This window comes from Typha angustifolia, chromosome 12 (assembly GCF_048772165.1).
Source record: "Typha angustifolia cultivar Huaian chromosome 12, ASM4877216v1, whole genome shotgun sequence".
In the NCBI taxonomy this organism is placed as follows: Eukaryota; Viridiplantae; Streptophyta; class Magnoliopsida; order Poales; family Typhaceae; genus Typha; species Typha angustifolia.
The window spans coordinates 3,685,924-3,702,146 of NC_133250.1; the positions used below are offsets into that span (position 1 = coordinate 3,685,924).

A 16,223-nucleotide genomic window follows, 5' to 3' on the forward strand; every position below is an offset into this window, starting at 1 on the left:
AATTTGTTCCATTTTATTATAATGAGGTGGTTTACGTGAGAGCATGCATCTTTATTTTTTTCTTCTTGATCTTTTAATTAAGCTTTTAGATGGTACCCCTATGTTGTTGTGGAGAGTTCAATAATGTTCAAAGAGATCACATTAATCAATATGAAATTCTCTAATATTTTTATCTCAACTCATTCTCTGACATTAGTAATGTAATATGGGCTAGTTAATTGTCTATGATCTTAAATAGGGTGAGATATATGAATTGAATTTTAACATGATGTGGTGAGACACAAATAAGATAGTTAACCATTGTCGATTTGGTCTTATAATAAGCTAGAATCTCTGTAATGTGAGCTAAGGCAACATATTAATTAAGTTTAATTTGAATCAATCTAACTATACAAAGTGCATATATGAAAAAAAAAAAGGAAATCTATCTTAATTTGGAATTACATAATTTGGAATTAAATAATTTGGAATTACAAGATTAGAATTTTAAATTAAAATTTTTTGATACTTTGGTTGATCTTCTCAATTCCTATTCCTCTCTTCGCTCTTTGATACATTGGTTGAGTTTCCCAATCCCTATTCCTTTCTCTTTTTTAGTAATTTGTATTTTGGGGGTTTAATTTCATAGGGCTACCGGTATGACTTTACATGCCTATCACCTAATATAGCTCGTCAATGGTCTTTTTAGATAAATATAAAACACTAAAAATGGCGTTACTAGAATATTGTGTGAATATCGAAGGAGTCCGCTAGCTCTAACGACGTAGTGATGGTGAACACACCCAGCCCAACTGTTCAATTTAAAATTTGAATTATTTTTTAAAAATTATTATAAAATAAAATAATGAAAGTAAATAAAAATTGGAGAAAACCTCCCATGTAGTCACATTGATAAGCAAATTCCATAACGATAGAAACTTCATTATCAACGAGTAGATTGTGCATGAGTTCGTGATTTTTAATTTTCATAGATAGAGATTAACTTGTGATCTTCTCTTTTATTTGGAGAAATATGACAAAAGATTCTACTCTCTCTCAACTATTTTCTACTTTTTTCCATGTCTAATTTTTAACTATATGAGCACTTACTAATATGCCAATTTGTTAAGCCCTACCATTGCTGGATCAAAAGAGGAATTTAACTTGGGTTGGACTTTAGAGATACCACGACGAGAATCTCTGCATGAAAGTGCGCATGTTGCCCTTATAGGAGTGACTACCACGTCTCATAGCTAGATTCTCAATTTCTTATAATTTCGTATTTCTATCTAATATTATTAGATTAAATATTTATTAATACTATTAGATTGATTATTATTTAAAAATATTATATTTATTAATATTATTTTGTATTGATCATGCGACTATACAATAGTCTACATTTTAAATCTATTATCAAATTATTAAAATAAGGGTTACTCTATTTTCTAACACTAATGCCTTTGGTTGAGATCAAGAAAAAATGGGGAGAGAAAATGGTGTGACAAAGGACGAGACTACAGAGTGATTTGTGCTTTGTACTTTGTGTTACGAACCGGCCTAATCTGATTCACAACAGTTTTGGACTCGATGAAGCTCATAGCTTCCGAAGGAATTTACGAATAATCTAACTGATGGATCCTCTTGAATTTTAGATATGTTGTTGCTCTGGGAGAGAGCTTTCCAACGAATTCAAGATCATAGGATTTGGACAATTAGATCTCAAGATATCGACCAAATAACGATCAAAGGTCAATTAAATCCTAGCTTGATGGCCTTCCAATGGCTAGATAGATACTAGGGTAACTCCTTAGAGTGATAGGGGAGAAGTTGTTGTAGAAGATGGGTATTAAAAACTGGAGGAGGTTGACCAAAGACTTGCGTAATGGAAGAAGGGAGGTGGGAGAGGACGATAATAGCTAGAGACAAGTAGAGAAGGAGATAAAGGCCAAACCCAATTTTAAGTATCTAAGATAAACTTCAATTAGGATTTCCTCCATATATTTATAGCGGCTCACTCCTAGGGACTCATCAACTAAGTTAAACAACTCTAACAAACCCACAACTTTCATTAGATGGTGAGTTGCCTTCAACTCATCTTGGACGGTGAGTCGTCTTCAACTCCTTTATCTTCTCTTCCATCATTTGAGCTACTAAGAAGGCTTCCAACAAGGTAGTAGGATAAGACACTTTGACTTCCGCTTGAATATCTCGATGAATCCCAGAGACGAAAGTGTTTTTGAGGACTAAGTCTGACCACCCGTAGACTCAATTGCTAATTCTTTCCAACTCCTCTTGATAGGCTCTTACAGAAGTCTTTTGGGTTAGCTTCGTCAAGGTGGCTTAGAAGTCCTCATAGTCGGAGGGTCCAAAACGCACACAAAATGCGTCGGTGAACTCCTCCTAAGTGGTGAAAGTGCACACGTGATGCGCTGCTTGAAACCATTTTACCACTACGTCTTTAAGGTAGAATGAGGATAGAAGCGCATTTTGGTGATTAGGTATCCCTTGATAAGTGAAGAATTGCTTTACCCTATAAATCCAATCCAATGAATCACCACCGCTAAATTTAGGAAAGCCGACTCGAATGGTACGGGGTTGTAGCATTTAGTCGCATCTGTTCTCGCGTCCTTAGTGAAGTGACTCTTGTTGCTGGACTCTTGGTTGATGTGGGGGCTCCTCCCACTCATCCCAAGGCTCCTCCTCTGGATGTGGGGCCATTGGTTCCCTCGGGTGTAAGGGTGGTAAGTCGCTCTGTTACCATGGTGCCTTTAGGATCGGTCATCATCGGTTCCTCTCTCTAGGTAAGGGGTGATCTTCATGTCTTCGATGATGCTCAGGAGTATGCCTTGGAGGATAATGGTTCCTGATGTAAGGGTGGCGTTGATCTCCAACAACGTTTGCGTCATGAGCACCAGGATTTGTGCAAGATCGGGAGGGCCCTCTATCCGTCCTCGTGAGCTCGTAACTTTCGAAGGAATCTATGAACAATCTAACCAACAGATTCTCTTGAATTTTGGATATGTCGTCGCTCTTGGAGAGAGCTTTCTAATGAATTCAAGATCATAGGATTTGGATAGTTAGATCTCAAGATATCGACTAAACAATGGCTGAAGATTAATTAAATCCTAGCTTAATAGCCCTGCAATGGCTAGATAGATGTTAGGGTAACTCCTTGGAGCGAAGGGGAAGAAGTTGCTGTAGAAGAGAGGGGTTAAAAGTTGGAGGAGGTTGACTAAAGACTTAGGCAGTGGAAGAAGGGAGGTGGGAGAGAGCGCCAATGGCTAGAGACAAGTTGAGAAGGAGATAAATACCAAAGCCAATTTCAATTATCCAAAATAAACTCTAATTATGGTTTCCTCCATATATATATATAGAGGCTTACCTAGAGACTCATTAACTAAGTTAAACAACTCTAACAAACCCACAACTTTCACCACAATGCGTTCGAATGTGCCTAATCACGTTCGAACACAAAATTTTAGTTTTCCGTCGATGCGAACGCATGCAAGCGTTCAAACGACTGCGTTTGAACAACCTGATTCCATTCGAATGCATTTTCACAAATGTGTGTAAACGTTCGCATCCGCGTTCGAACGTGCCCCTGCAAAATTTTTTTTATTTCTTCTAACAAAATTCAACTAGATAAATAGGCTTATTCCAATGAACCTAATGTCGTAAGTGGAGCTAATATGAACTGAGTCGTATCACTTTTTGTCGAGAGAAATTAAAAAGAAGTCGTTTGTAGGAAAGAAGTTGTTCTAGAAAAGAAATAGATAAATACTAAAATTATATTTTAAAAATAAATAATTATCTATCGAATCGGTAATACCTTTGACTTTTTTAGTATTCCTATTATACCTTTAAGGATTTTAACTATTAGATTATTTTGCAAGCCTATCATATCGCTTGATAAATATTTATCCTAAGGCACGAAAGACATTTTTTTTAGGGTTGAGTTTTTGCAATTATGGCAAAAACTTTTGTAGCAGTCCATCTTGTGAGGTGCTGAGCCTCCTTTATAACTTATTTTTTGTTGTAATAGTATAAAAAGTATGTTTTTCCCTTGTTGTAACTTAAATTTAGCATATACTTTTTATATTCGGGAACTTTACCTGCTTTTGTACCATTGATGAATTTGTTATGATATACAACTTTACTATCATTTTGGCTAGTTTTTGATCTTATCCGGTGATGATGCATATGTTGGTAGCTTCCAATCTATATGCGGGTCTCATATGATAGACACGTCGCAATATATTTGAATTCAAACCTACCCATCATTATGCATGCAATTGAGGAGCTTTCTATATCTGCATGTGTAAATGATACAGATATGATATGCCTAAGATGTTTACTTCCCAATTTACATAGTAGCCTTTTATTTTTCATGTGATGGCGATAAAGATATTGTATAGGAGGAAGAAGAAGATACCAATAAATTTTATATGAGGAGTGGGGTAATTTTCAACACATGGTGACTAATACGATTACGTTTTGTTGTAAATATATATCATTCTAATGGTTTGGTAAACAATAAAAATATTTAGTTAGAATTTGAGAGTTACATTGATCGGTAAAATTTTGTTTGTTTGATTGGTTTAGTAAAAATTTGTTACTTTGTTTGGTTGTTTTAATGAAATTTGTTTGATATTGTTGGTTTAGTGACATTTTGATTAGCTACGACATTTTTAAAATGTTTGGTTGGTTTAAAATTTTACGTTGTAGAAGATTTGCGTGTTATTTTGTCAGGATAGTGTCAAAATATTACCGTACCGAAAAAGCGTAAAACATCAGAGAGTTCAATATTTTATATTAAAACTGTTCCATTTTCTTTACATGATTGAGAGGTTCTTTTCAGTATTAAGTTTAGTATACCAGCGTATCGATAGATAATTTTTGAAGGCCACCAAAAACAACTCTCCGTGTTCCAACTTTCTTTAGATTAAATGTTAAGTAAAATACTTTTCCGCTTGTAATGATATGACTCGACCAATAATGTGTTCTTTGTTATGCCACACCTAGCCGATACAACATGGACTTCGAAACGACATGACTTTGGAGTTCTCTGCCCGAGGTCACTCCCTCTGCACTAAACCCCGGAAAAGCATTTTAATGTTCTTCGTATTTCGCTCTCGATCGCCTTCTTTCTCTCGATCTCGCATGGAAGGGCCGGTGAGGGTTCGCGTCGTTTTCGAGGATCGCTGCCTCCTCACCAAGTCGCAGAGGTCGGAAGGCCTGAGGCAATGCTGGCTTCTCCTGCGGCCGGAGTGCGCCACCATTGCTGACCTCGCCGATCACGTCGCGTCCCGTTTCGGTCTTCGCGTCACTTCTTCTGATGACCTCCTGTTCTTGGTGAGTAGCAATGTGGCACATTGGACCTTCTCTTTTGATGATCTGATGTTGATGGCAATTTTGAGTCTCTTAATTGATGGTCAAGTCTTTGAACTTTGGACATGCTCTTTTGAGTTGTCTTGGATTTTTTTTTTTTTTTTTGGGAATGTATCACAACTTTGAATTGCTCGACGATCTCATGCTGATCGGGGTTTTGGGTCTTCTTAATTTTACGCCAAATCGTTGAATTTTTGGACTTATTCTTGGTTTGTAGCAATGTGGTGTCTCTGTACTTACTGTTTTGAGCATTTGATGTCTGTCGAAGTTTTGACCATTTCGTTTTCTTAATCTTAGGTCTGTTATGCCTTTGGGCTTATTCTTTTGAGGCTTTGATGTTGAGCGGAGATTTGGTTCTTCTTAATCTTAGGCCAACACTATATGTTTAGAGGAGTTTGGTTATTTGGGAGTTGCGCAAGTGATTTCATGGTGTAAATGAGCGGAAAATTGGCCTTGAAGCCTTCTTTAGACTCTTTTCACCATTTAGGGGAACGTGAGTGTTTCATTATATTCTTTTCTTCTCTGAAATGGGTATTATTGGTGTCCCAAGGATTCATTCTGCTGATTTTTATTCACAATACATTAGGCAATTATATATCGTTGATAGATAGCTTATGTGTCTTAAAAAGCTCTTTTTTTCCCATCTTTCCATACTAGTCCTTTGTGATCCTAGTAAAGCTTCTGAAAATTTAAAAAAACCTAGGAGCAATCTCCCACACTTGCTTAATTTAATAAAATGCGGAATATTAAAGCATAAATAAACAATGGCAGCTGCACAGATTTTTACGTGAAATAACTAAACTATAGTAAAAAATCACAGAGCTAAACTCGGATCAAATTAATTACTAAAATAATTATGACTGTTACAAGACAACTTATAGATCATTCATTGATAACATGACTATATGTATATTAGTTGCTCACCAAAACTTATGATCTACTACTTTCCATGGTTGGTTGCCAACCTCGATAATCTTTGAGAATGACACTCCTACCTCAGGAACCCTCGAGATCCAGTCTTTTTAAGATTTGAAGAAGATGAGTTGAGAAGAAAGCCGTGCTGTGTTCTCTAGAAGTTTCTCCAATGATGTTCAAAGAGGTGACTTAGGGTTAGGCTAAAACCCTCATAAATACCTCAACCAAATAAAGTCTAAAAACACCTCCAAGCCTGACCAAGAAGTTAGTAGAAATTCAAAAGTCCGTAGTATGTTCTAGCGCCATTAAGTGTGTTCAAATGCCTGATGCCAAAAGTAGCTTTTCCTGATTTTCTTTCCTAGAGTGGTTAGAGCTACTCTTCTAATGCTTGTACATCAAAAGGTCTTGGATTTTATGCTTTGGATTATTTTCAAAGTGGTTAGAACCACTTCTAGAAAGTGTCTTCCTCTTGAATTTCTTCATAAATCTTCATAAGTTTTGTGCATATCCTTATACAAAAATTCTAGATATTTTTACAAATATTTGAAACATTTGTCCTATTGCCAATTACATAAAACTATGAAAGCAACCTTAGAGTTTCAATGCAAAGAAATCAACATTATAACTAAAAGAGCAGGACAAGGTGGAAGCTGGTGGTTTGATCTGCAATTGAGATTTACATTATATCTTTCTGAAGAACAAATTGGAAAGGCTTTTTTAGAATAAATATTTTATAATTCTGCTTATCAGTTGCATGATCGAAAAAGTTTAGGAAGGAAAGTGTGAAATCTTTCAAATCAAAGATGGTATTTAGGAGATTCAAGCACTAAGTTTAGCTGAAAGATTTCCCTAATTCTTTGCTTTTTTTTTGATCAGATGGTGAGAATGAATTGTTAGTATGGTTGTGGTGAGGAGAAAATGATAGACTTTTGACCATTGTTGGTCTAAATGCTTGGTTGTGGTGGCTGTACTCTTGAACATGTGACTTTTATGGCAGAGTAATATAGGTGTTTCATTGAGGTGACATCTAATTCTATTATGTTGTTTTGTGCTGAATGTACCTACGAAAATTTCTGACTATTATCTTGTATAGGAGGAATTTCAGGCAGTGATCATTAAAGAAAGCCTCCTAGACTTAAGCAAGTCTGATTTATGTAAAGTCCAACCTAGAGATACTGGAAGAATCTTATAAACCACAAAGTACATCCGAATATCAGATTATACCTGCATCCAGTTTCATTAGAAACTAAACCACAACCTCTCTTATAGTATAGTTTTACACCAATCACATTTACCGATACATACCATAAGAGGTACAACTAACAAAATACATCTGATTGCATCCACACACCCAACATATACTAATCCAGACAACTTAGAAGTTAGAACAAATCAAAAAGTTTCTTTCCCCAGCTTCCTCAGTTGCTTCTCACTCCATCTTCCATCCTATCTTTTCCTGCAACAGTTCCACATAGCCTGTTCCTTCATCTCCAGCTCCAAAGAACCCGCCCAAAATGTGAATAAGGAATTAATACTGCTACGAATTCCCTTATTATCCTTCCCAGCAGTCATTGAGAATTCTTCTATTCCTTTTCAACCACAGTTCAAATTTATGCTACACAGAATATGAATAGCCTGTTTCTTTTGTAGTGTTAAATTCTTTATAAACATACTGCAAAAGCAACTTTAAATTTGTATATCTTTTGTTTTCGCTTGTGGACAGATGGATGAATTTGTTTTACCATCATTTGAGTTGACTTGCATTTTCAAAGATAAGGATATCATCAGGTGAAGTTTGCTAAACTTTCTCTTACATAGTTTTATTGTGTATGACTTTTGAATTCTCCCTTAAGTTAGACATGCCCGAATGTATTTGTGAAAAATCCCATTACTCTACACATTCTTGGAGTCTGTCTGTTAGGCCCTTGTTTGGCTTGAGACTAAGCTCCGAACTCGATTAGTTAGTCTTACTTTTTAGTTGTAATTTTTTGGAGAGTAAATTTTATTAGATTTGAAAAAGATAAAAAAGATGTTTGCTTTGAGTTTGAGGAGACCCCCTAAACTGGTTTAAACTTTGAACCAGTTCAGGGGTCTTAGGGGGGGTCCTTAAACTCAAAGCAAACAAGATCTATTACTATATAATTAAGCGGGATAGGATCTGTGATTGTTTTAATGACTGTAATGAAAAATTAGTAAATAAACTGTTATCTACTTATCATATAAGACTAGGCGATATTTCATTTAAAAGCATCTTAGCAAGGTTATTGGTGAAGCTTGTATACACTTGTTCTAATTCTTACAACTAGAGGTTGTGTTTGGCATGGATTCAAGTATCGGCTAATCCTGATCTGTATCACCGAAATAAATCGGTAGATATGGCTGATTTGGTCGATCCCCATTCTAAATTGCTCGAAATAGGAGGTCGGTACTTATCATTTTTTCAAGCACCCGCTGATGCAAAACGTGCTGGAGAAAAAGAGATAGAGGAGGAAACAAAAGGAGGAAATGAATGGGGTCTCACACCTCCACCCTAAAAATGGTTTCACCGAAATTTTCTCGAAGGAGCAAAATCAAATAATCTTCATTAACCTAAAAAAAAATACAACGAGTATATATATAGACCTACAATGGAAATAAGCATAAGATACTATAAATGAGAAATAAGCAAAAGACACCATAAATAGGAAATAAACAAAAGATATCCTAAATAAATAAAATACAAAATTAATCATAACCAAATCCCTACAGAGGGGATCATCAATTGTCGGCATCTTCTACGCTGGTATACACGTCATTGTGTCCTATTAGTGATGTCTACATCATTCTCCTCAGGTGGGAGATAATTTGACTCTGTTGAATGTGCTGCTCTCATATTGCTCCAAAATATCAGGATGATGCCTTTCTAAATCATGATGATTAAGCCACGTGTTATCAGATGTCGATCGTCCTTTTCAACGTATTAGATACTGTTAGGTTCCACCTTCTCTAGTTGAAATAATCTCATCATTTAAAATTTTATCAATTACGTCTATTGTGTTAGGTGAAATGTTGGAAAGTGGAGGTAAAGAGGGTCTTTTATAAGTAGGCTCACTAGCTAGCGGGTTATGTGGTAAAATCTAGATCTTTATAAGCTACTAGATTCTCAATATTAAAAGTAGAAATGATGCCAACATTATTTGGTAGATTTAGAACATAAGCATTATCATTGATTTTTTTTGAGAATTTTAAGAAGTTCGGCACTTTGTGCATGCAACTTTTTGACAGTTCTAGGAGGAAACCATTCCAGACGTATTCAGACCATCACATAGTCTCCAACATTAAATTCCTTGAATCTCTTTAGATCAGCTTGAATTTTATAATTGGCATTATTTTGATTAATTGTATTACTGATTTCTTAATGTTGTCATGAATATGTGATGCAAATGCAGATGCAGACTCACATAACCTATGATAATGGGTTATAGGAATGAGAACTATAGGTTGTTTAGGTTTATCACTATATACTAGCTTAGTTGACTTAGACCTATTGACATATTAACAGAATTATTGTATGCAAATTCAGTAGTTAGCAGTTTTTGATCCCATTTCTTAGATTTTCTCCGACAAGAGTCCTTAGTGGGTTCTCTAAATTCCTATGGACTACTGCACTTTGCCTGTCAGTTTGTGGGTGGAAAGCGGTTGAATATTGAAGCTTGGTTCCCAATTTATACTATAGGGGTTTTTAAAAATAACTAGTGAATTTCACATCTCTATCTAACAATAGTTTTTGGGAGCCCATGTAATTTAACGATTTCATCAAAATAGAGTTTTGTAACTCGAGAGACGTCAAAAGTTTAAGAACTCGGTATAAAGTGGGTCATCTTTAAAAATCGATCCACTACTACAAGAATGGAATCGCGCTTTTGAGTAGTCTTTGGAAGTCCAAATATAAAGTCCATACTCATGTCCTGCCAATCATAGTCGGGAATAGGTAAATGTGTGTACAGTCCCGTATTCTGCTTTCGTTGCTAAGCAAGTTGACATGTGTGACATGTACTAATAAGTCTCATAAGATCTCTATTAAGGTTTGGGTAGAAAAATTGATGTTCTGTAGCTTCAATAATTTTCGCATGCCCAAAATGTCCTGCAAGACCTCCAGCATGCAATTCCCAAATTAAAAATTTTCTTAACGATGTGTTAAGAATGCATAACTTTTGAGATTAAATAGATAACCATCCAGCAAAATGAAATCATTTATTTCTTAAGTCATTCCGTTGCTTAGCAAATTGTAAACTTCATAAAAATTTGGACACAATTCGTATTCAATTTTGATTTTATCAAAATCTATTACTTTTGTATTCATCTTTGAAAGAAGAATCATGCGACGACTCAGTGCATCGGCAATTTTGTTCTCTGCTCCAGATTTGTGTCGCTAAGTGTATGTATAATCATGGTGAAATTCAATATACTTGTCATGTCTATCATTAAGCTTTTTCTAGTAGTTGTTGTAACGAAGAGCCTCATGGTTAGAGAAGATTACAAATTCTTGTGGGAGCAACTAATGCCTCCAAAAGTGGAGAGATTGAACCACAGCATAGAATTTCTTATTGTAAATGGTATACCGCCTCTTGGTTTCATACAGTTTCTCACCAAAGTAGGCAATTGAATGACTTTTTTGGCTTAGGATTCCACTTATACCAATTCTAGAAGCATCACATGCGACTTAGAAAACTTTAGTAAAATTAGGGAGTTACATAATGCGAGCTTTCGCTATTTTCCTTTTGATTTTGACAAAAGCTTTGGTGGCACTCGTTGATCACTCAAATTCACTCTTCTTAAAACATTTAGTTATCGGAGCCATAATGGTACTAAACCCTCTAATGAACTGACAATAGAAGATAGTGAGTCTATGACAACTTACATCTCTTATGGTATGAGGCTTAGGCCGTTCATCAATAACTTTGACCTTATAAGGGTCGGCAAAGACTCCTTTAGACAAAACAATAAAACCCAAGAAAATAACTTTGTTTGTAAAAAATGTAGATTCCTTAGGGTTTGCATATAATTGCTCTTTCTTCAAGACAATGCAGATTTGACAAAGATGATCTATGTGTTGCTCCCGAGATCGATTGTTGATAAGGATGTTATCAAAGTATATGACTAAAAATTGTTCCATAAAGAGTCGTAATACTTGAGTCTATCACTTTCATAAAAGTACTTGGAGCATTAGTCAAGCCAAAGGGTATGACCATCTATTCATATAATCTATCTTTAGTGATAGCCACTTTTTAAATCTATCTTTAAAAAGATTATGACTCCTACCATTATATCTAGCATGTCATCCAAACGAGGAATGAGAAAATGGTATTTTACCGTTATTTGATTAATGAAAGGACTGTAGATGCACATGCGCCAAGTTCCATCTTTTTTTGATGTCACGCAAGAACTTAGGCTTCCCCTCAAAAAGTCTTTTCTTAATTGCTCATCAACTTGTCGTTTAAGTTTAGCGTGTTCAGTTGGATTAAGTCGGTAATGAGGCAATTTAGGAAGAGATGCATTCGGAATGAGATTGACAGCATGCTGAATGTCTCGAATTGGTGTGATATGATCCAGGTGAGCTGGGTCAGTCTAGAAGATGGGCTTTAGGCTAATTGGTCCACTCAAAGGGTATTGGGCTGGGCTCAATACAGTTATCTACTCTATTTGCTTATTTACTTATTACATTTGCTTTAGTTTAGTCCCATATTAGGTAATGGGCTAAGCTGACTTGTATCTCCTTATAAATAGGAGGGCTGATCTTTACTTGAGGATTATGGATGAATTATTATGGAAATTTTGACTTGAGCCCACTTCTTCCTCTTCTATCAGTCTAGGACTTATGGTTATGTCCCTCTTCCCCGTATTTGACTAGTCGTTCCCTTTCGACCTTGAGAGCCGATTCCCTTCTCCCTCATCTTCTCTGCCTTGCGCAGCACCCCGATGTAGCCCACTCCATCTCATTCATCTCCTCCACGTCTTAAGGTTTTCCCACGCCTATAGGCCTTTCCACCATCCGTCGACGACCTCTATCCCGTCGATCCGTGGGTTCCATCTTTCACGTCCATTTCGCAACCATCTGATCTTCGATCAATATTTTCACCATAACTCTTGATCTACTCATTTGATCGACCTGATTTCAATTTCGTTGGATCTCTGATTTCTAGGGGAACAACCTACCAGAATATTAGATCTTTTAGACGGTTACATCGATCAGAATTTATCTCAAAATATTCACCTCTAGATCTATTCTGATCCAGCGGAGTATTTTGGTAAAACCTTGATATCTAGAAATCCACATATTGCCCCAGATCTCACGACCTCATTCCAGAAAGCTGACTCAGAGATCTATCTTCCATCCAAAATTGATAAGTATCCAATGGTCAGATCATCGGTAAATCAGCCTGGAAGATACGACTATATTTAGATCCAAATTAGACCTCAATCATCATCTATTTCGAATTCTTTCCTATATTTCCTTAAATATCCTTTCATATCTTTCCTATTCTCTTTCATCATATTTCATCTACCATTCATAGCCATTCTATCTCCACCATTCATCCTTAATCCTTCATAATCTACCAAGGATCTCGTGCCTCTATCCACGGATCCATTGATGTACTTCCTTGACGTTCGTCTACTTATCTGATGATATCTACAGATCTCGCCGTTCGATTTCCCTGAAACTAGATTCGTTGAAAAGCTCTTTTTGCTATAATGTATCTAAGTTTCACATTGATCCGACGGCTAGAATTTTCACTCCTTTTCCAAAGTTTCGTGCCAGATCTTGTCCAGATCTAAAAAATGGGATAGATCTAACCTTAGCCCACGGGGAGATCTAGATCCTTGGGTGGGGCAGTACGAACCGGAACCGCGTCGAGTTAACCAAAATCGGAAGAGAGATCATCACCCATTCATGGTGCATCCTCCTCCGGTTAGACAAGGACTTGGATATGATCCGGATTGAGACAACGGTATCCGTGGGCAAATCGTGCGTCTCGAATTTTCCAAGTTCAAAGGTGGTGACCCGATCGATTGGTTGTATAGGGCGGAACAATTTTTCACGTACCAAGGTACAGCGGAAAAATATAAGATGATGCTTGCGAGCTTCCACCTTGAAGATGCGGCGCTTCATTGGTTTCGAGTAGCCAATGCCCATGAGATGCTTGAAACTTAAGCCAATTTCTACACCGATATCACACGGCGATTTGGAGCATCGGTATAAAGACTTCAATGCTCTCCTCTCAAAGACGGTGCAAAGGACCATAGTTGGGGCATACCAAGAAGAATTTGAGAGGATAAGTAGTCGATGCCAACCTCCATGGACGGATCAACAACTTCGCAGCACCTTCATATCTGGGCTGCAGGGAGACATACAAGCTGACACGAGGGCTTTAAAGCCTAGAACCTTAAAGGAGGCCTTCGAAGATGTAGTACTCATGAAAGACAAACATCGAGCTATAAAGATACACCTCAAACAGAACTAGATGAACCAAGAAAGTCGTAATCCAGTTCGGCCTATGATATATTTAGTTAGGATCTTTTCTTATTGCATTAGTTGTTTATTTTCATTAAAATAAAATTCCTATAGGTCACGTTCAGACGCAGGAGGGGTCGCGTTCGAATGTCCTTGCAAATGCCTGCATCAGATTCGCAAATACAGAGAACGCATATTGTGCGTTCGAACGCAGTCGGGCGAGTTCGAATGCCCGCGTTCGAATGCCTGCATCGCGTTCGTACATACAGAGATGGAGCTTTTCACGTTCGAACGCGATCGATGGGAATCCTCTAGAATTAAAGTTTCATATTGTTTTAGGACTTGTTGGCTAGCCTCTATAAATATGTGGATGGCAGCCAAATTCATTATGCTATTGGATTATTGATTTCTTGTCTCTTCTCTTTAGACTCTCTCCCTCCTCCCTCTTCATCATTCTTCTACCTCTACTATTGGCAATGTTTTTTCTAATTTCTAATCTCCCTCGACTGTTGAGCCACCACTCTTTTTTGGGATCTCGACCACTTCGTTCCCTTCGTCTACCTTTTGTTAATCATATCCACCATCCACTTTCATCTCCATACCCATCCATAACTTTAACATCCACTCCACCCGTGACCACCACCATCACCCAGGTTATTTCGTGTTTTCGTCCCAATTGCAGTTCGAATATGCGAAGGGCGTAAATACGAAAGTTGTAGGTTAGGAAGTTACGGATCTAACCCAATTGGTTTTGTAATTTTTCGACTACCGGAGAATATCTGAAGAATATTTTTTTACGATTGCGCGGACTGATTCCTGTAATACCTTCAAATCTTGAAGGAATCGTTGCGTAGCCTATCTTTGGTATGAGAACCCATCAATTTGGTATCAAAGCCTATGAGTTGGTATAAAAACCCATCAACCTACCATAGCAGCAGGAAATGTTACCAGCGTACCTAACCACCGCTGCAATGGTACCTCATCGAGCACCCCTGAAACCCTCCCAAGATGTGAAGTATGCATCTAGAGATCCGAGTCGAGCACTCACACTAGCTCAAGTGGAGGAACGAAAAGCCAAAGGACTATGCTTTCGCTGTGATGAGAAGTTTGCACCCAAACATCGTTGTGCTAAATCGATGGGATCGGTGATACTGATAGACGGATTGGAGGAGACTGAGGATGAGATTGTAGATGGAGATGAGGGTGTGGCTGGACAGCAAGGAGTAGCTGAGGAGCAACTTGTGAAGGACATGATGGTCGAGATCTTCCACGCCTATTTCGGGACAGCCGCACCAAAGACTTTGCGGGTGAACGGTGTAGTAAAAAAAACCACAGTGAGAATCTTAATTGACATCGGGTTCACCCACAACTTCATTGAGAAGAGGCTTCTTAGAAAGATTGGGCTCGAGTTGGAACCTACGGACGGGTTCGATGTGATGATTGGAGATGGTACCACATTGCGGGCAAATTTTATTTATGGAGCTGTGGAGTTGAAGGTGTAAGGCCAAATTTTCACATTGGATCTTTATCCGTTGGCCTTACGAGATGCCGACATTGTCTTGGGGACTCAATGGCTTCAAAGTTTTAGGCCCGTGACATTTAACTTTACAAACTTCACACTGGCATTTTGGAGGAATGATTGGAGAGTGTTGCTGGATGAAAATCAACCGCGGTAAGAACCAGCGTTGCAATCGCTGTTTGAACTTCCAAGCGCAGGGGACGCAAGTGAGCTCGCTTCTTTCTTAGCACCCACTTTTTTTTTTTTCTCAGAATTGCGGAGAGCCAGCATTAAGGATAGTGATCTGGTTTGACTCATGGAGGAGCTGAGAGAGAACTTATCAAGCCATCTCGAGCATGAGGAGCGTGACGGGTTGGTACTCGAGCGTGGGCGGATCAAGGTACCCACGGACGAAGAGCTACGGAGATTATTGATGGCACACTTCCATGATACTCCTATAGCAAGCCATGAAGGGGTCTTACGTATGTACAAGCAGTTGGCCCAAAGTTGTACATGGACAGCGATGAAGTCAGACATGAAGAAATATGTGCGTGAATGCCAATTCTGTCAATGAGTCAAATCGGAGACGCTCAAACCCAGCGGGCTGTTGCAATTATTGCCTATACCGGAGCATATTTGGGAGGAAATCTCCATGGACTTCATCGAGGGGCTACCGAAGGTTCGAGGACAATCGGTGGTGTTTGTTGTGGTGGATAGATTGAGCAAATATGCTCATTTCATAATATTAACGCACCTGTATTTAGCGAAAAAGGTTGCTGAAATTTTTGTTTGGGAAGTGGCACACTTGCATGGGATGTCTAGGACAATCGTGTCAGACTGGGATTGCATCTTCTTCAGCGAGTTTTGGTTCGAGTTCTTTAGATTGCAAGGGACTCAAGTCAACTTTAGTTCAGCTATCACCCCGAGACGGATGGCCAAACCGAGGTG

At 37.8% G+C, this 16,223-nt stretch overlaps 1 protein-coding gene across 1 annotated transcript in view; it reads left to right on the forward strand.

Moving 5' to 3' along the window:
* Nucleotides 1–5,021: 5,021 nt before the first annotated feature.
* The window catches only part of LOC140771648 (coilin-like), a 54,746-nt gene continuing 43,544 nt past the window's right edge, over nt 5,022–16,223 (forward strand). The window contains exons 1-2 of the mRNA XM_073113221.1: nt 5,022–5,334; nt 8,009–8,073. Coding sequence (XP_072969322.1) covers nt 5,032–5,334; nt 8,009–8,073 — 368 coding nt within the window. The 5' untranslated portion in view covers nt 5,022–5,031. The remainder of the gene's footprint in view (nt 5,335–8,008; nt 8,074–16,223) is intronic.